We start from the raw sequence: 19,939 nt of genomic DNA on the forward strand, positions 1-19,939 counted from the left end.
CACGATAAGACCGTGTGCAGCTCGTCCTACTCTTTTTGCTTTGCATTGCAGGCTGCAAGTTGCCAACAATCCTCACTCGTTCACTGTCGTGTGCTCCGCTGTGAAAATTGTACAGCATTGTAAGGCTCAGTTGCCAGCTCTGCCATAGACTGCCGAGCTTCCACATCGTTTCATTCTTGGTCGCTGTAACTGCTTGATAGAATTCAGCTCAGTTCCAGAAAGTGCTCGTTGAACTTTCAAATTCTCAAGGCCAGCTCATGAGACCACTTCTTAATGGCAATTGATCTTGTATCTTTTGCTTGGGACGTTCGCATCTTCTCCGCCTGTTCCACGCCGCGATGGCGACCTCCCCGCCCAGCGGCAACATACCGGCCGCAGAGGTTTCCATCCCCCAGACACCCATCACAAGTGCTGGTCATGACAGATCAGCGTCGCAGATGTCATCCCCCGAGTCGCAAACGCAATTCCCTCGCCTAGGCTCCGAAACACCCGACAGGGTCTTCCCGATCCGATCTGTAATCTCTGTCGGGCCTCGGAGCGATATACCGTCCTCTGCGGGAAGTACAGCGCAGAATCCGCCAAACGAACAAGACCCCGAGAATGTTCCACAATCTTCATCCGAAGCGTTGCAAACAGGCGGCGTCCCAGCCGAGCTGTTTGATGATCCGTCGGTATATGCAAATGATATCGCCACAGAGGAATATATGTCCAGTTCAACAGGGGGCAGAGCCGTGCCAAGGTCTCTGCGCCATCCAGCTCTGGAAATCGTATCTGGACGCCATTCCAGCGACGAAACGTCCTTCTCTTCCAGCACCGATGGTGGCGTACCGTTGAGCGGGCAAGAGCCTCCCCATAGTATCGCCAAGGGTTGGGAAGAGGCGGACCTGGTTACGTCGCGTTTTCAGCACGTTGAAACCGAAGATGGCCATGTGGTGGTCACGGGTAGCGGTGGAACCTTTCAGTCTTGTGAGGATGAGCCAATCCACATTCCGGGGGCGATTCAGAGCTTTGGAGTTCTGTTTGCCCTGCGGGAAGAGTCAGATGGGAAGTTCGTTGTGCGTGTTGTCAGCGAAAATTCGGCAGATTTGATCGGTTATACACCGAAACAGCTGTTTGAGTTGAACAGCTTCACAGACATCCTCAGTGAGGACCAACGGGAGAACCTATTGGATCACATTGATTTCGTCCGCGACGATGATTGTGATCCGCGGACTCATGGACCGGAGATTTTCATTTTGACAATCACCAACCCTGTGGGGGAAGCAAAGAAGTTCTGGTGTGCGATTCACGTTCCCGAGCAGCAAAAGGACTTGATTGTGTGTGAATTGGAGCTGGAGGATGACCATGTTCATCCACTGAACGTGTCAGGCCAAACCACTCCAAATGAGCCTTCTGACACACTTGGCCTGGAACCCACACCAGAGGAACTGGCCTCCAGCACAATCAATATAAACCGACCAATTCGAATTCTACGCAGTGCTCGGCGCCGCAAAGGAGAAGCAACTGCCATGAAAGTTTTCAATATTTTGTCACAGATTGAGGAGCAGCTCACAAAAGCATCCACCCTGGATGTCCTTCTGAACACCGCAATTGGGCTGGTAAAGGAGCTCACGGGTTTTCATCGAGTCATGATCTACCAGTTTGACAGCAGCTGGGATGGCGTCGTCGTTGCCGAATTGCTGGATCCCAAAGCATCGAAGGATCTGTACAAGGGCCTCCATTTCCCCGCATCGGATATACCCAGGCAGGCACGGGAGCTGTACAAGATCAACAAAGTGCGTTTACTCTACGATCGCGAAATGAAGACTGCTCGACTGGTCTGTCGGACGAAGAAAGACCTCTCAACCCCACTAGACATGACACACGCCTACTTGAGAGCCATGTCTCCCATTCATCTGCAGTATCTGGCCAACATGGACGTCCGTGCCTCAATGTCGATCAGCATCAACGTCTTCAACGAGCTGTGGGGCCTAATATCCTGTCATTCGTATGGTAGCCAAGGCATGAGGGTGCCGTTTCCCATTCGAAAAATATGCCGCTTGCTCGGGGATACGGTGGCGCGCAATATCGAGAGATTATCCTATACGACACGATTGCAAGCTCGAAAGTTGATCAACACCGTTCCCACTGGAGCCAATCCTTCTGGGTATATCATTGCATCATCAGAGGACTTGCTGAAGCTGTTCGGTGCCGATTACGGAGCGCTGTCAATCCGCGATGAAACCAAGATTCTGGGCCGACTAGCGCACTCGGATGAAGTTCTGGCGTTGATTGAATACCTGAAACTGCGCCAACTGAGCACCGTTGTTGCTTCCCACGACGTGAGCCGTGACTTTCCCGATTTGCGATACCCGCCTGGTTTCAAACATGTCTGCGGCTTGTTGTACGTTCCTCTGTCCGCGGGTGGTAGCGACTTCATTGTCTTCTTCCGACGTGGTCAATTGACAGAAATCAAGTGGGCTGGAAATCCGTACGAGAAGGAATTTGGAGGAGGAACTCTCCAGCCGCGGAAGAGTTTCCAGTCGTGGCGGGAAACTGTTCGAACGCGATCGCGGGCATGGTCTGAGACCGACGTCGAGACCGCGGCGGTACTGTGCCTTGTCTACGGAAAGTTCATTGAGGTTTGGAGGCAGAAAGAAGCCGCGATGCAAAACACACAATTGACCAAGCTTCTGCTGGCCAACTCAGCTCATGAGGTCCGAACACCTCTCAACGCCATTATCAACTATCTGGAGATCGCGCTTGAGGGCTCGCTGGATTCTGAAACTCGGGATAATCTCGCCAGGTCCTACTCCGCGTCCAAATCGTTGATCTACGTGATCAACGATCTTTTAGATCTGACAAATACCGAGAAGGGCAAGAGCCTGATCAAAGATGAGGTGTTCGATCTCCCGATGACTTTGAAAGAAGCTGCGGATATGTTTGACGGAGAGGTGAAGCGAAAGGATCTCCAGTATTATGTCAAGACGCATCCAGGCATCCCACGTTTGGTCCTCGGCGACCAACGTCGTGTCCGTCAAGTTATCATGAACATCATCTCCAACGCATTTCAACATACAACAGCCGGGGCTGTGTATGTTGACATGCGGCGGGCTGCTGGACAGCCAGATCAGCCAAACTCCGTTGACGTCGAGATTGCCGTAGAAGACACCGGGGCGGGTATGTCTCGCGAGACCGTGGATGCATTGTTTCGAGACTTGGAGCAAGTCTCGACGGAAGACGAAAACTATTATTACGAACTTGATGGTGAAGTTGTTGATCAACCCAAACGCGTTCTCGGACTTGGTTTGGCACTGGTGGCTCGAATTGTTCGGAATATGCAAGGACAGCTCAGCGTCAAGTCGGAGCAAGGAAAAGGCAGCCGTTTCAAGATGACACTGCGATTCCCGCTCCCAGATCAGGAGCAAGTGAGTTCTGGCGTAGCTGAACCGAGTCCTTCCGGTACAGCCAAGTTGCCTGAGACCAGTCCAGAGGTATTTCTCATTGATCGCAATGTCCCTCGACTCGACGTTCCGAGCCCGCCAAGTGCGGAGAGTGACGTGGGGGAAAAGAGACGAGATAGCTCGCAGAGCAGTCGAAGCCAGGCGGATCGTTTCATCGACGCCATCCGACAGCCGGCCTTGTCCATCAGAGGCGAATCTCCCAGCGGTCGCTCGACAGCTGACAGTCCTCTGAGCCCCATTGCCGAGCCCTTGGCGAAAGCAGCATCACATCAGGAAGGAGAAGGAATCACGAGAAGCCCTGCAGAAGCGAGCATCGTGGCGCAAAGGAATATCCGCAGCAGTGACGATCTGCAACATTTGAAGCCTCTAGGATCACCACGAGTCCCGGGCCAGCAGGCTGTCACCGATTCTGGAGTGCCTCTAAGTGGTCTTCGAATCCCTTCACTGGACATTGATCGCCCGCAGTCACCAGTCGAGCGCCGCAAAACCAGCTCTACAGAAACATCGCAAGCAGGCGCGATTGCATCCGACCGCGGAGAAACATCAATGACTGAACCCGGCCTGGCTCTCCGCGTCCTCGTGGCCGAGGACGATCCAATCAACAGCAAGATTGTCCAAAAACGTCTGGAACGTTGCGGCCACACCGTGCAGCTGACCGTGAACGGAGAAGAATGTGTCCAAGCATACCGTGCCAACCCACAACTCTACGACGTGGTTCTGATGGACCTTCAGGTAAACACGCACAACCCACGTAAACCCGACTTAAAAGTACCAGCTAACTTTTTCTTTTTTTCCGGTCTCAGATGCCGATTGTAGACGGCATGATGGCAACAAAACAAATCCGCGACTTCGAAGCAGGCTGCACCACCGCGTTGTCGTCCGACAAAGCGCGGAGCTACGGCCGTGTGCCCATATTCGCCGTCTCGGCCTCCCTCGTTGAGAAGGACGCGCAGATGTACATTGACGCCGGGTTCGACGGGTACCTGATGAAACCGATCGATTTCCAGCGGGCCAATCTCCTGCTGCGCGGGCTTGACCGGGAAGAAGCACGCAAGGAAATCACCTACCAGCCGGGGGCAAACTGGGAGCTAGGAGGGTGGTTGCCGCGGGACGGCATCCAAGCATGAGTTGTTGAGATGGTTCTCTGAAAATGTACTTTTACAAACCGGATGATAAGACTTGCATCTTTACGACGGACGAGTCGAGGATACGACGACAACGGTCATGAGCAGAATCCATCAGATGCATTCAGGGAATCTATACCATGCGTAGCCCATCACACACATGAAAAAGAAATCTGAAGTCAGTATAACTACAGTAAAGCTCACGCCAACACCAACAAATCAAACCACCCAGAAGGGTATTCTTCACAGCAGGGCGCGCCCCCCCACCCCCCGCGGGCCGTCAAATAAACAACCCCCTAGTAATACTCGGGCAAATCCCCAAAATCCGGAATCTCATCCCCGCACCTAAACTCCGGCGCGTAGGCTTTCTCGGGCAAAAACCCACCTTCCCAAGCCTGGCGGTAGCTCCACTGCGGCGCCGACTCCGTCTGCCACGTCCAGTAGAACCAGCCATGCGCGGCCTCGAAGGCCGACATTTGCGCTTCCGCGTAGGTCTTCAGGAGGTATTTGTACTCGGACGAGTACGACGACGCGGGGGCGTTGGCCGGCGTGCAGCTGCACGGGGTTGCATTTTCCTTCTTCTTCTCCTCGTCGGTCTTACCCACTTCGGTCGGGCAGCGCGGGTCTCGCGGGTCGGTGTAGTCGCCGTACCAGCGCGTGCCTCTGCCGACGTTGTTCAGGTATCGGGCGCAGTCGGTGTCGGCTTGGGACCATTCACCGCATATTGTTGGGCCCCATCTATGACGCGAAAGTCGTTAAGACATCGTTTTATTTTCATGCTGACGGGGAAAAAAGGAACATACCCATTGGTCGGACTATTGACTTTTTTCATCATCGGCAGCCACTGCTCACATGCCAGTTCGATTTTACCGCGATGCGTGAGGGCGATGAGGTCCATGTTGAAAATGGTGTACTGGTGGGTGTCGAGCAGCATATCCTCCGGACCGTCCTTGAGCATGTGTTGCCACTTGTCAAGATTCAAAAAGCCGTCGTGGAAAGCAATAAACGCCTCGACGCCATTTTTGCGGACCAGCTCGGCGGCTTCTTTAGTCCACTCCAAGACTGGCTTGATCGGCAGATTCAACATGCGCGGCTCGTTGGCCAGCCCGTAGATGGTGACGATATTCTTGTACCGCGGCTGTGCGAAGAACTTTGACAGACGGTCGTGGATGTCGAGTGACCGCTGCGCATTGAGCTCGCCATCCGTCCCATTCAGCCAGTTTGCTTGGCCCTGTCGACCGCTGTGGTTCCAACCATTCTGACTACCGGGCAGACCGTGCAGATCGAGCTTCACTCGTAGCCCGTACTTGCGGCAATACTCGATAGCACGGAGCAGGTACCGCCAGCCAATGCGCGGCACGTACGGATCATCGTCGTAAGTGGTGACGATCCAATACGAGAACGGGATGCGAACATGGTCCAGCCCGGCTTCGGCCATGAGCTTGAAGTCTTCCTCTGTGATGAAGGTCGCATAGTGCTTCTCCAGCACAGAGGCAGCGGACGAGCCCAGTTTCTTACATAAGGTGTACTCATCGATAATACCCTCTGAAAGCGGATATTTGGAGAAGAATGAAGGCGTGATGAATGGCTCGACGCTTAGCCACCCACCTATATTAACGCCGCGGATCGGCTGTTTGCCATAGGGGAACTTTTTGTTCAGAGGCGGTACGTGCTCGTTTGGCTGCGCAGAGTCGTCCCACTCTGAGAACAGACCCATGACAGGCAGCCCGCCGACTGTTTCCTCGGTGTAGGTTAGATTAAAGTCCCGCGTATCGTACCATGTGAATGGGTCAAGCTCGGTTCCCTTAGCTTTCTTCTGTACGAGCATTAGTACATTGGTCATCCATCATAACATGTATCAACTTACGGGGATACTGTCGGGATCAATTTCAGATAGACCTGCAGTGAGATCCGTATCCGAAGAGCTGGATACGTCGTCATCAGAGTCGCCGCCATGATTCTTGGAGACAACCACCCCAACGGGGACGGCGATGACGAGAACCAGCGCCAATATACCAATTCCTATTAGAAGCTTCTTGTGCTTCTTCCAGAAGGGAGCATCCGCATCGCCACTGTCAAGATCGCTTTCGCTTTTCCCCGTTCCAGAGCCGCCACCGCCTCCTCGGAGCCAGAGTCGGAACCTCGAACCTCGGCCTTCTTCCAACACGGCCCCCGACACCATCCGTTTCTTCCGGGATTTCCGCGCGTGATAGTCATCATATTCATCATACTCTTGACGCTTTTCGTGCACAGACTCTCGTCGTCTTCGGCGCTTTTTCTGGACCATCAGATCCTCAGCCGGGATTTCTCGATCTCGACGACGATATGCTTCTTCATATTGCTCAACAAATTCCTCACGCTGCTGCGACTCGTAATAATCATTTAGTCTAGCCAGGGCGTCGGCGCTGAGCAACTGCGAGGCACTGTTGGCAGAATCCTGGCTCGCATGTTTTTCCGCAATCCGGTGCCGTTCTCGTTCGCGACGGCGCTGCCTGCGTGTCTCGCGATCCCTCCGCCATTCATCGTCACTTTCCCTGTGTCGATGCCGACGTTCCCTCACGGCCGCCTCGCGCGTGGGGCTGTCCTCAAGCCCTCTGCTGTGTCCTCGACGTCGACCTTCCCGATCCGCCTTTTTCTTCGGCGAGGTTGCAGGTGATTCCTTTGCTTTCGTTGCACGTTCTCTCCGCAGATCGTCTCTATATCTTGGCCGGGATTCCTCTGGAGTTCTCCTTCTCGAACGATGCCTTCTCGTTGGTGTGTCGTCATACATCTCTTCCTCCTCCGGAACATCGTCCGCGTCGACACGGTCGTATACATGAGCCCGGTAGCCGCACGATTGACCGTGAGACGAGCGGTGCCTATAATATCGTTCCTCTTCGTCGTCATCGTAGCCGTCGTGTTCATTACCATAATATTCATGACCATCGTAATAGTACTCGGGTTCCTCGTAGCGTCGTCGATGTGAAGAGCCTCGTTCTCGGTCGCGACGACGCTCGCGACTGCAGGAGTGCTCGGGCATGTGTCTCGAAAGGATTCAATGAGATGACAGGAGACGTGTCATCGAATTCTCTCCATCGCTGCCTTATTAGAGGCAGAGGTTCGGCCCAATTCCTGCGACAGTGTTTGTTGATCTCAGGGTACCTCAATGAAAACGGTTTTGACCCGTAAGGCCTACGGTGTTTCTGGTGACCAATCAATTTCTGCGATAGAGACCCGAGTGGACTCTTACGCGACGAACATGTTGGTTCTGTTTAACTCTGATTGATTCTGTTCAGCGTGGCTGTTGATCGCTTGCGTGTGCTGGGCCTGGTTGCTGCGACAACTGGCGCTGGGAGTCTTGGGGTGCACACCCCTTTGGATACATGCCGTACCTACCATTTTGCCCAATATAGAAAGGGTGGTGGATAAACGCAGGACCCATGGACGAAGTGCACATGAAGCTTGAACTGAAAAAGGAGCAGAACATCACCTCCGGAACGAAGACCTCTGGGGAGGCCATGGTTTACTGACTCAGTATGCTACTTGAAACACCGTTTGTGGAGGAACTCTTTGTGTTTCTGAATCAGAGCTGGCGTGTCCATCATGTTGGCAAGGTCGTATTAGAAGGCTGGAGGGGCATTCTTATTTATTCAGTGTGAAAGATTTTAGAAGTGACTACGGACAAAACCTATCATAGGGATTGAAAGGAAGGAAAAAAAAAAAAAAAAAAGAGCACCGAAATGGGTCGTTCCTCTCGTTCCTCTGAGTCGACTGTCTCGGTTAATACCCTCTGCCTCCAGTTATGTGGAAGAGGGCATACTATCCATTGCTGTTAGCGTGGGCGGCTCAGACCTTGAGAGCAAGAGGCCCAGCAGCCGAGGCTACAGGAGCGACTTGTCCAGGCACGATAGGAGTACATAGTATTGTCCGTCAGTTCTTGGGACGCTGGGCGTAGACAACATAGCTGCGGATGATATTTGTGTGAGTTGTCTCTTGTATAGCAATGCCGGATAATAGCTACGGGGACACTCACAAGTCGAACATCATGTGAATGTTGCGGTTCCGGCCGTCGGCGCGGGCCTTACTGGCAAGGACAATGACTTCCTCCTTGGTCCACTTCCTGAACCGCGTCAGAGGTGCCAGGGCTACCGCCTCGAAGCCGTTCGCTTCGGCCTGGGTCTGGTTCCAGGCGCCAACTTTCTTCTGTCTAAGAGGTCAGTACTGGAGTGTTATTGATTCACCGTCTGGGGCAAAGGGGATAACTGACAAGATGGGGATCCTTTGGCCAGACGCCGTATGGAAGCACAAACTTCTCAACATGGATGTTCACGAACCCGGCCTCCTTGAACCATTGCTCCAACTTGGGCCCGGGACGCACCTCATAGCCAGCCTCCTCGAACGCGCCCCAAACTTCGTCGTCGTATTGTTGGAGCGCGGTGCCGTTGAGACTGCCGTCTGGAGACATGGGATAGCCGTCCCAATCCTGGAATTTCAACCCAGCCGCCGGGCTTTACTGATCTGTTTGTTGTTAGAGAGTCAAGAAAGAAAACGGAACAGTGGTCAGCATACCGATAGCACTGCTTGATCAACTTCCCAAAATCCTTGATCGAGACGGCCAGAAATCGCGCGTGGATGAAGTCAAAGGGGTCGCTTTCATATGCCCACTCCGACTCGATGTCGTCCACAAGGAACTTCACATTCGGAGGAACCCTGCAAATCCCCGTCAGCCCAGCAACTTAGCTACGAGTTCTTATGCTAAACTGACATAGTCGGTTGGATCGGGCTCAAATCACAGCCGATTACCTAGCACGGCCAACATCCCGTGTCAGCATTCTGTCCATCTGGGATCGCTTCCCCTAGTATTCCTTACCTCGGCCTCGGGATGTTGGTCCGCTTCAGCGAGTCAGCTTCCGTATCTTGGGTCCGCCAATCCCAGCTAGCAAGCTTACCGAAATCAATTGCCCAGATGCCTGTCCCAGTCCCCAGGTCAATCACCCGCTGCGGGTTCTTGATCGGGGCTAGGTAGAGCTTCCGGTGCAACAGCGTGAGACAAAGTTCATGAAACATGTCCAGGCGGTCATTTTCTGTTTCGTCGTTAGGGAGCAGATACGCTACGAAATAACGATCAGCTTGCGGATCTTGGATGGTCAGGCAAGAAGAAAGTCTTACACCCATCGCGGAATTTATGATATCGTCGGCCATTCTCATGGCGATAATCAAGCACCGATGACGTTAGCGATGCACTGTACGACGACCTATATGTTGACAAACATGCGTGAGCATGCTTATGGGATCCGGAGCGCCATGGCATCACATCACGTACAGTTCATCGCCATAAGAAGAGTCATTTTCATACTGAGACTCAAGTCAGCAATGCATCCTGTGTACCGTAATGGAGAGCTTTCGTACCGAGGTGTCCACTTCAACGTTTGCCGGGGCATTGTTGATGGTGGTTGTTTGTTCCCGAGCAGATGGTTCCGTCATGGTGGAATAATCCTCTGTTGAATTCCAGGAAGGTCGATGACTGACTGATCACACGTCAACGATTCAAATAGAAAGTATGAAGTTCGTGTTTTGGATGCAGGACCCTTTCGAACAGCTCCCAAGAGCTGATCCCAACAGCCAAAAAGTCTTTGTAAGTTGCACTTCTGTGACCAGCAGTCGCTGTCCCGGATCAGTATTTATGTGCGCAAGTGGATAACCTACATACCTGCGGACCAAGATGCTCACTTTTCATTCCCCGCCGGCGTTGCTGCACCTCTGCCAAAAGGGTAACGGCTGGCACCGCATGGGGTAAATCGTGACAGGGGTGTCTAACTCTAAACACTCTTTAATGAACCGGGTTTGCCCTTTCCACCGACTGAGTCAACGTGTACTTCATAGTACAGTACTACTTGAAGGAGTAGCTACTCCAGGGAGCAAAGACACCAACTGACCAGGGACCAGGGACATGGATTTGGGTCGGGGAGAATTCCGGTCACGAAACGGCCGTAGGTCGGGAAGGTTGGGGTTGAGGAGGCGTCTCCATACTCGCATACTATCCTTGAGTTGCCGTAGAGGATGGAGATCCTTGTTGATGGCGAGTGATGTACGGAGTACTAGTGTATACGAGTAATTCTCTTTGTGATCGGGAGTGAGCGTCGGTTGAGCCAGTCGAGCATTGGAAGCACTCAATGGGCTCGAGGTCTGGATTGGTGTGCACATCACCACATCCCTTTGTAACTCGTCACTCCTGTCAAATCAGCGCTGCCGGGCCGAGGTCCCCCTGCTTCCCCGGCGGCCCGACCTGAGCCTACATAAACGCGGCGGAAGAAAATAAGCCACTATAATCTAACTTCGTCTCTTGACAAGTCTTGAGCAAAATGCCCCGCCGTGAAAGCAGCCGCGCGGCAGACCTCTGAAAGCAGCAACAGTTCGTTAACCTGATGGCCTTTGATCTGTTGATGTTTGTTGTTGGAAGGACGTTATGAAACGTCTTGTTTCTTCCGGAATTTTCAAAAGGCATGAGGAGTCTAACACCAAGACGGACGTCGCTATTTGCTCCAAGTTGTCCGGGTATGAATTGACAATCGCAAACAGCAGTGCACATGGTGAGGGTTTCGAACTGAACGAAGAGCGTTGATCTGCTGCAAGACTCATAGTCTTAGTAGGGGCCACTACAAGACACTTTAGAGGGTTCCACTGTATCGAGTACTCCGTCGTTTACGGAGTAGACCGATCGATTATTGACAGAAATAGTACTTACCTACTACCAGGTATACAAGAGAAGGAATCAAAGACTTGGTTTGGAAGCCATATAGGCAGGACGGAACTGACATCTGTCAGGTGTAGCCTACGAGTAGAGCGAAATGTTCGTGGCCTTTTTTGCCACTTGAGAGTGGAATTAGTTACAAACTCCTCTCAGATGAGCTCATCTGAGCTAGGGGACCTACCTACAGTATCTGTCTGCCTTTGCTGTGAATTGGTACGTACCAGTTCAGCTCTGTCGTTTCTATCACCCCCAGAAGCGCGTTCGGGCTTTCTGATCCGTTGTGAAATGATATACAAATCCCGAATACTTTCCGACTATACCACAGTCCATCGGTTCGGATTGGGCATGAAAATATCCCCACGGTAGACGTGTTTGTCATCTAAGTAGATTAGGCCCGAGTGGTGCAAGTTGTTCTTCACTTCATACCCGAGAGCAGAAGCCGTCAGGAGGCGGAATTTCTTCGCAATGTACGGAGTAAATAGGTAGTACCTAGGTAGGTACTACCTATCTATCCAGACTCCATGCAAAGGGAAGAGAGAAGGAACCCCGAGGACAGCAAAGAACCAAATTTAAACAGCAGTGATACACAACCCAGATGTACCATCAATACATTTAGAGGAGTATTATTCAGTCGTCATTACTTTACAATGTATAGCATGAACAACCACCTCCATCGCAATTGGGTATGCAACAAACCGCCCTTTAAAAATATCATTAGAGGCAATGGATTAACGATATAGGAGTCTCGGATCGCAATTTCGAACCGAGGAATGAAGTTTGGCCCAAGATGCTGCACCTCGAGGAGACGAAGGAGAACATACTGGAGATGTCGGTATCGCAAGTGCAGCACCCAGTTGCATGAAGCATCCGGAACTGCGACTGCAGGTCGAGGCCGTCGCCTCACAGCCATGGAGCTCCCACTCGCAAGTTCAAGCGCTCTGCCACGTCGAAGCCGATGTGGTCTCGGCCATCAAGAAAGCAAAGGTCGGCGTTATACGCACAGAAATCGTTTCATCAAGAAGTCTGTGTCCTCAACTGATGATTTGGCGTGCCCCTTCCTTGCCCAGCACACCAGGTTCGGTCGGCTTAGGACTGCGCTCCCGTCCCTTCTTGCGACTGAGAAAAGCAAACATCCCACTGCTCGGAGGCTTAGCACCCTTTTTGATCAAGTTCTCGTATCCCTCCGCGGGCAAGGTCGAGCTTTTATCCGCTAGTTCACTCCAGCTTCCAGTTTCGTCCAGAACCATCTGCACCCCGCCGCCTTTACTCATCTTGCGCGAGGAGGCTTTCTTTTGAGTGTAGACCGGGGGCTGAGGACTACTGAAGGACCCTATCGGCGGCGGAGGAGGCGCAGCAGAGGGTATTGGTGGCGCCTGTCCCGATGATGTTTTCGGGCGGTTAGGAGTGTCATTCTCTCTTGCTTCCACAACAGGTGGAGGAGAACTCTGCCTTTGGGTTTCGTGGGAAGGTTTCTCGCGTTGTTGAGAAACGGATTCGCTCCCGGAGCGAGTTTGAGACCCGCTGTGAGGATGGGCTGATTCGGATTTAGCAGCGGGGAGCTTCGCCTCAGCGTTCCTGGAATTTGGGTCAGCTTGTTCCTGGGATTGAAATTGGGCTCAGCAAGTTCTTACCCCATCGCTTCCAATGCAGCAGCGGCGTTGCTGAAAGAATCCGTTAGATCTGTCAGGTGATTGAAGGTTCGCTTTTCTAAAGGAACATACCGATTCTTGTAGTTGACCATTGTGTAATCAAACGGCTCGAACATAGTCTCGATGATCCGATGTAGCTCGTCTTCCCGAATTTCCTTCTCCGTGGCATCTTCTCGCAATTCTGCTCGCGGCTTCTGCCTCCGAGCTCTTGCCTCCAGTGGCGCTTCCTCGAGGAGCAACTCCTCCAAATCGTAGGTGGCATCGAAATTGGTCTTCTCGCTCGACGGAGTAAAAATGGGATCGATTTCCTTCCTCTCTAGGGCCTCGAAATCGATGTCGGCAAAGAACGGATGCGACGTGAACGTCTCGAATCCGGCCGCCCCAATCCGCTTGGACCGGTCCTTCTCCATCAAGGCAGCCATGGCACGCAGACATGGGACCGACACTGCGGGGTTGGTGACGTAGTATTTGGGTTGAGCACGCCGAACGGCTTCACTGAGTGCATCCTGAGTCCGGCCTTCGAACGGTCGCTGCAGATAGCTTAGCAGTTTGACGGGCGGTGTTCTGCGTGAGTCTTACCTTGTTGTAGATGCACTCGTAGAATGTAACACCCAGCGACCACCAGTCGACTTCCGAGTAATATCCGACGCCCTCGAAAACCTCGGGGGCCAGGTATGCCAAGGTGCCGGATTTGCTGGTCAATGGTTTGCCCGGTTTGAAGTCGGATGCGACATTCTGGATTCCGCATCAGCCTGGTTGAACGCTCTGGTCTGTCGGAGAACCTACGAAATCTGCCAGATGAACATGACCTTGGGAATCGAGCAGGACGTTGTCGGGCTTGAGATCACGGTGGACGATACCCTGGGAATGAATGTACCGTAAGGCACAACCCAGCTCCGCGATCCAGAAGCGCACGGCTTCCTCGGTGAAGCATTTTCGCGAAATGTGGAATCGCAGATCGCCGCCATTCATCAAATCTACGACCAGGTAGCTAGACAAATTACCGGTCAATATGGATGCGCGGAGACCAGGGCGGGTGACGGCAGCTCACATGTACTCGACATCTTGAAAACTGTAGCGCAAGTTACAGAGAAAGGGATGGTTTAGATGCTCTAGCATGCGACGTTCGCGAATGATGTTGCGCACGCTCTCGGATCGAATCACTACAAGCGCAGGAAACCCGTGTCAGCGGCGGCGTCGCATGCTCGCACAGGGACAGAGTAGGGGAACCAAAGCACCGTCCCAAGTCGCGTACCCTCATCTTTACGGATGTATTTCAGAGCGAATGTCAGGCCAGAGTCTTTCCTCTCGACGATCCGCACTTTCCCAAAGGCGCCCTTGCCCACCACACGCAACAATCGGAATTGGCTGAGATTAACTGCTGCAGTTGTCGGTCAGTCGGGATCTTCGTTGATGGATTGGCAGATTGTTTTTTCTGCGGAGATTCTGCTCACGTTCATCGGCGGAAGCCACCTGTTTTCCATGAGTATTCCCCATGGTGTTCCGTCAGAGCAAATTGCTGGAACGGATGAGCGAATCGCATGCACACCCCCGGCATCAGTCACAATCGGAGGGATCAGCGGGTCCTGGCGCTCGCGGCGCGGCGGAGAGCCAGCATAGGCAAGGGAGGAACCGAAGACAGTTTCGGTCGCGACGGTTCGGGCGCGCGTGTGAAGGGCGAACGGTGGAAATCGTGGCCGGGCTTTGGGGCTTGGGGATCTGATCGAGGGAGGGAACTCGTCTCGTTTTAGTACTGTAGTGGTTGGCCGACACGAGGATGGAGAAATTGGTCGTGGCCGAAGATATCGTTTAGGTTAGCTCGCCAGCCAACAGCGGCACCGTGCGAGGCCTGTGGCTGCAGAACCGCCAGGTGCAATTTGGCCAGCAGAACAAACGAGCAAAGTACAACAATCGAAGAAGAGGGCGATGGATTTGACGAACGAGCTCCAAAATCAGGGGTTGTGGCCCGAGGTTGGAGATTTCAGTCTACGAATTCACCGATTGTCTTACGTCTCGCCAGTTCATGAGACTCTACGAAACTCTGAACGCCTGGACATTAGTTATTCTTTTCCTATTTCATATTATAGTCTTTGCTAAGTTAATCATCGTCTGTGTCTTCTTGATCATTCATGACTATGACTCTCTCGTGTACTTTGGTTTTCCATTAGGTACCTATTCGGCAAGGGGTCGACTTAGGATTGCAGCAAGAAGTTTCTTTTCCATTTCTCTCAGCTCGTGAAATAAACGGGCGACTGCATCCTGCAGGCATGGCCGCATGGGCCGAAAAGCAAAATCTTGATCCGCAACCAGGTTCCTCCTTTTGTTTGTCGAGCCATTTCGCTCTTCTCCAGTTTCCGCTAGTCAAACCACATGGCAGCCATGGAGACAAGGGGAGTTCTTGGCAGCCTTAGTCGGGTCCTCCAAAACTGGTTCCCTGATGCCTCTTCAGGACAAAAATCTGCTTGGAAACTGCGCAAATCAACCTCTTCCATGTTGGGACTGCGCACGTTACATTTAGGTCATTTACGGAGTACCTCTACCTATAAAATAGCGAAGTACATAGGTGATTAATTAGGTCTTTACCTGTATCGGGTCACTTCGGCCATTTGGAAAGTCGCTGGATGGAAGCAAGTCACAAGACTGGCATGGCCAGTTGACTTGTGTTTCAGGCACCTGAATCCAGTAATGATCGGACCGTCAATCTCGGCTCGGAACTGTGTGCAAACTTTAGGCACAGGATTGGTCAAAATAGGAGATTTTGAGCCATCAGTTCAGAGCCCAATCAGGACTCTTCCGTTTGTCCATCGAATCCTCCTAGAGGTACATACTACATAGAGCTCTTCTGGTCAATTTCAACAAACGAGTCTTGGGCCGCCATATTTTTTTTTTCATTGACTTTCAAGAATCAGACAATGACTAGGTTAGTTACTCCGTACGATATCTACATCATCATACATTCATGGAATTGCGAATGCGAGGTTTGTGCCGGATCCATGCATGCCAAGGGAGATGAATTCGTAGTCTGGTGCCTGGACGTCGTGGAGGGATGGATGTATATAAGGTACCTAGAGGTACTACAGGTCTTGTCGACGAGGGCTTATTTTTTGGACTCCTGAGAGGTGTCCGTGCGGAGTCACCGTCATTTCAGTCGACCTGCGATGCTAGCCGTCGCAGATCAAGGCAAGAAACAAACAAGGACAAGGAGAAGATCAACGGAAAATCGCATCACAGATTCAATGCAGGCCAGGTTCTGATGCCTTGATCGTGAAGGGATGCTTGGTCGCTAATATACAAAGTCGGAGGAGAGGCGCAAAATCCCAATGCCCAAACATGACACCGTACTCCGTAACCGTATCGCACGAACAATCCCGAGCACTCATTTCGGCTTCCCGCCCTTGGTTGCCTCGAGGAAAAGGACCTTCTTTCGCACAATGGGGTCGTATTTCAGCATACTCAGCGGCCGATGTGTTCGTGGTCGGACCATGGTTCGATAGAAGCCCGTCATGGCCATCGAGATGAGTCGAACGGATATTGTCCGCGACTTTGCTGTCGGAGTGTCAGCATCATCAAGGAACACCAGAGGTAGATAGAGCGTACCTTTCTTCGCCATTGTGAACCGGGGAGTTCAAGAGCACGAGCGATTCCGGGGCTGAATTTGCAGTGCAATGCCGACGTGAAAAAGAAGCTATCACACAGTGATATTCCACGTCGTCTAATTGTCAATGCCGACAAAAGTCCACCAACGCCTCGCTGTTCACAATGTTTCGATCGGTACTATGCTTCAACGAAGAGCCCTGAAAGCAGAAACGATGATGGACCAGAAGTTATGATCACGTGACATATATCGGAGCCATTCGGCCCGAATGGCCTTGGCAGCCTGGTCGCTCAAGTGACATGACTGACGTCATGGCAATTTATAGGTACTCCGTATGCCTTCGGCCCTTTGCTATGTAAAGTACGACAGAGTACGACATACTAGCTTTTCGGGTCATGAAAGCATTACTTCCCATGGCATCCAGGGGCCATGGGGATCATTGTTCTCTCAATCAGACTTGAATTTCATTGCATCCACGTATCTTGAACTGTCTCTAGCCCCAGTCTTCCAGTTCACTCCTTTCCCAGGTTTGCCGAGTACATATCCCAGTAACTACTAATCGTCTGTCCTTTCACCGTGGACACTCCCACCTGGTAATCCTCTCGCGCAGCTTCCGGCAGGGGCTCAGCAGCAACATTCACCACCAACAGTGACCTACAGTATTCATTGAGATCTCACAGAGCTCTTCTGCAGGATAGAACTCGGGATCAGTATCTCGTCTTCACCTCTGTTCCCCCGGAGCAAGCTTCCAAACTGAGTGATGATCGATTACTGTCGAGCAAGTACTGTCGATTCTTACTCAATGCAGCAACGGGACATTGATCGTGAAAGTCGTGCCTGATCCCGCGCATGAAGTGGTGGAACGAGATTTTTTTTTTCTGATCGTAGAAGTATGTCGGAATCGAAAGCCCCCTTCTTTCCACAAGATCTCGGTGAGATTACGCATGCTGGTATTCAATTCCGCCATGGAAAAGGCGCTGGAGGTGGGGTCGTTCCCGACGTCACTCGAGTTCGAATTTCCACGTAGCAAGCCAAATCTAACTGGCAGAGCATCCAAGTTAAATGTGAGATTCATATCCAGTATCTAGCGCTGACCCTGTTAGCTGTGCGGATCATGACCATGAGCTATTGGACTCGGCGCGTTGTTCCAGATCCTTACGGGCTTGTTCCAAGCACGAAGGATCTGAATGAAATTGTCCCAATCATCAAACTCCACAGGACGCTTCGAACCGTGACGCTTGCAAGTCATCTTCCTCTTGCCGTGTTTGTTGACATCGAAGTCCTCAACAGGACGCGTCTGCTTGCATGAACTGCAGCATTGTCCATTTTGTCCCTGGGAAGCCACTGTAAAAAGCCCAGATAGTATTGGATAAAACGATTTGAGATATATGGATTCGCCAGGTAACACTTTGGTACCGCTGATGTAGACGACTGGGAAGGGGAATATGAGACGAGGACGCGATGGTGGACGAAACCAAGCCCGAAAAAGGAAACAAGCAAACAAGCAACAAGCTTGGCGTGAAATTGTATCACGTGATCTACTGCTTAGTACCTAATCCCATTGATCACGTGACCCTTAAACCGGTCTAGTTGATTACGCCCGCAATTGGAAGTGCGCTCAAGGTTCCAGAACACGAATGACTTTTCACTCTCTCTCATGAACGCGCTGGCGACGAAGGTTTGGTTGTTGCACGTCTGGCCTGTTATATCCACCAACGGAAAGTTGAATCTGTTTGTCTTATAGGTTGTATCGATCAAGAGGACCTCCGGGAAATGACGCGATAGCTCGTCGATGGAAAAAAGGCGAACAGCGTTAGTCTGTGAGTATGGTCGCGCCAGTGGAAAAGAAAATATCGGTCCTCGAAAACCATTAGCCTTGGACTGCACAAGTCCATCCAGCTCCTTCCTCATGATCGACGCTCGTTCGTTGTAAATATCCCGCATGGTGATTGGTGAAGGGGACTCCCTATTAGCCTGCAGGATAGCCATTGTGTCGGATGCAGTCAGGCCGATGTCGAAGTCTCTTTTGATGAAATTTGGTGGACCGAATGTAGCAAAGGACTCCATGACTTCTGGCAGGAAAACCTCCTTCAACCAGTTTGGTGCAATCTGGTTGGACGTCCAAGCATTCTCAGAATAGGTGAACACCCCCAGTCGGGCACCTCTTCCTTGGCCGGAAAACAGTTTGCTTGGATACTGCTCCTTGAAGATGACGAGGGGCCGGATGTGACGACACTCCGCGCTTACGGCCTCGATAACCGACACCCACGAATTAGAATCAGGAACCGTGACATATGCCTTCTTCTGCTTGGTCGCAGACAACACCCACTCAGTGACTATCGCACGCACCCTCCTGGATTCCGTGCTTGTCCATATTCCATATGTTCGCGGTCTTGATGTTGTACTTGTTTTTGGTCTCCTCGAGAAGATCGTACAAGCCCTGGATACGTTCTCGCTTCGTTCCCTCAATCCTAGAGGCTTGTATGGGTGTTTCAACGCAAGTTTTGACCACCGAGTTGCGTTTCTGTAATGATGTCACCCAATCCTTATCCAAAGGCTTTGGGTCACCGTTGAGCCGCAGGATTTCGGTCGCCATTTCACGTCGATGGCTAGGAGGACGTCCCATACGATCTTGATTCTTTATCCAGTTCACAATGAATTCCTCCTGTGGCGGAGCCAACCTCTGCTGATGTTGATGGCTTTCACGGCGATTTGTAATTCCTATCAGTCGACGGTGTAGTAGACCGAGGGATAGGTATTGAACGCCTTCGCTACGGCGCGCTCAGGGTTGTATTGCCCATTCTCAAGAGCTTCAATTGCTTCCTGAATGACAATTTCACGATTTTCAGACAAATTGAACGGTAAAATGGAACGCGTGGATAGCAGAATGACGGATGAAAAGATTGGTGGTGGTGGGTATCAAAACCGTTTACCGTATTTGGTATAACTAGCTGTTTGTGCCTCTATTGAAAGCGGTGTGCGAAAATGAAACTTTGAGTTAACGACTCTCACATATTACCTACCTACTCTGTAGATGTGGACGAGGGGTGGGCCGCCGCTTCGCGGCGGCCGCGGGCGCAATGCTTAATATCCTCGCCTCAGGCTACAGAAGTGTCTACAAAATTTAGTGAGAGCATTGCAGTAAATCGCTACGAAGTCCCACTAATCGGGTGAGCTTGCTGAGGTAGTTCGTGCCCTGCTTGACCAGGAGTTCTTGCATGACATTGTTGTCTTTGATCGCTGCGGAGGGAGGCGGGTGCGGTTCAGCCAGGGTTGCCCATGAACGTGACAGTGCTGGAATACGACAGGAATTTGGTCCTTTACTTTCAGGAAGTAACCTATATATCCACCGGTATCGGGTGGCGTCGTCCACGGATGAGTAGCCCGTACTATTTTAT

At 51.9% G+C, this 19,939-nt stretch overlaps 6 protein-coding genes across 6 annotated transcripts; 1 reads left to right on the plus strand and 5 right to left on the minus strand.

The window, feature by feature from the left end:
- Window positions 1–338: 338 nt before the first annotated feature.
- Window positions 339–4,570, plus strand: VTN31DRAFT_2399 (uncharacterized protein; the record flags this gene model as incomplete). The annotated part of the gene is made up of 2 exons (XM_069402562.1): window positions 339–4,175; window positions 4,247–4,570. 2 exons carry the CDS (start codon window positions 339–341, stop codon window positions 4,568–4,570), a joined length of 4,161 nt encoding a protein of 1,386 aa, XP_069261832.1.
- A 293-nt stretch (window positions 4,571–4,863) lies between these two features.
- VTN31DRAFT_2400 (uncharacterized protein) lies at window positions 4,864–7,586 on the minus strand (the record flags this gene model as incomplete). The annotated part of the gene is made up of 3 exons (XM_069402565.1): window positions 4,864–5,305; window positions 5,371–6,383; window positions 6,435–7,586. The coding sequence occupies 3 exons, from the start codon at window positions 7,584–7,586 to the stop codon at window positions 4,864–4,866; spliced, it is 2,607 nt and encodes an 868-aa protein (XP_069261833.1).
- A 123-nt stretch (window positions 7,587–7,709) lies between these two features.
- VTN31DRAFT_2401 (uncharacterized protein) lies at window positions 7,710–8,066 on the minus strand (the record flags this gene model as incomplete). Its single annotated transcript, XM_069402566.1, has 3 exons — window positions 7,710–7,749; window positions 7,806–7,889; window positions 7,939–8,066. The coding sequence occupies 3 exons, from the start codon at window positions 8,064–8,066 to the stop codon at window positions 7,710–7,712; spliced, it is 252 nt and encodes an 83-aa protein (XP_069261834.1).
- A 1,305-nt stretch (window positions 8,067–9,371) lies between these two features.
- Window positions 9,372–10,030, minus strand: VTN31DRAFT_2402 (uncharacterized protein; the record flags this gene model as incomplete). The annotated part of the gene is made up of 5 exons (XM_069402567.1): window positions 9,372–9,439; window positions 9,496–9,657; window positions 9,716–9,801; window positions 9,870–9,901; window positions 9,956–10,030. 5 exons carry the CDS (start codon window positions 10,028–10,030, stop codon window positions 9,372–9,374), a joined length of 423 nt encoding a protein of 140 aa, XP_069261835.1.
- A 2,298-nt stretch (window positions 10,031–12,328) lies between these two features.
- Window positions 12,329–14,443, minus strand: VTN31DRAFT_2403 (uncharacterized protein; the record flags this gene model as incomplete). Its single annotated transcript, XM_069402568.1, has 8 exons — window positions 12,329–12,872; window positions 12,929–12,958; window positions 13,019–13,476; window positions 13,526–13,681; window positions 13,733–13,937; window positions 13,998–14,109; window positions 14,202–14,327; window positions 14,401–14,443. 8 exons carry the CDS (start codon window positions 14,441–14,443, stop codon window positions 12,329–12,331), a joined length of 1,674 nt encoding a protein of 557 aa, XP_069261836.1.
- Window positions 14,444–16,322: 1,879 nt separating this feature from the next.
- Window positions 16,323–16,556, minus strand: VTN31DRAFT_2404 (mitochondrial 54S ribosomal protein bL33m; the record flags this gene model as incomplete). Its single annotated transcript, XM_069402569.1, has 2 exons — window positions 16,323–16,492; window positions 16,544–16,556. The coding sequence occupies 2 exons, from the start codon at window positions 16,554–16,556 to the stop codon at window positions 16,323–16,325; spliced, it is 183 nt and encodes a 60-aa protein (XP_069261837.1).
- Between the last annotated feature and the right edge of the window lie 3,383 nt (window positions 16,557–19,939).

Source organism: Thermomyces dupontii (genome assembly GCF_041956625.1).
Source record: "Thermomyces dupontii strain NRRL 2155 unplaced genomic scaffold VTN31scaffold_2, whole genome shotgun sequence".
NCBI lineage: Eukaryota > Fungi > Ascomycota > Eurotiomycetes > Eurotiales > Trichocomaceae > Thermomyces > Thermomyces dupontii.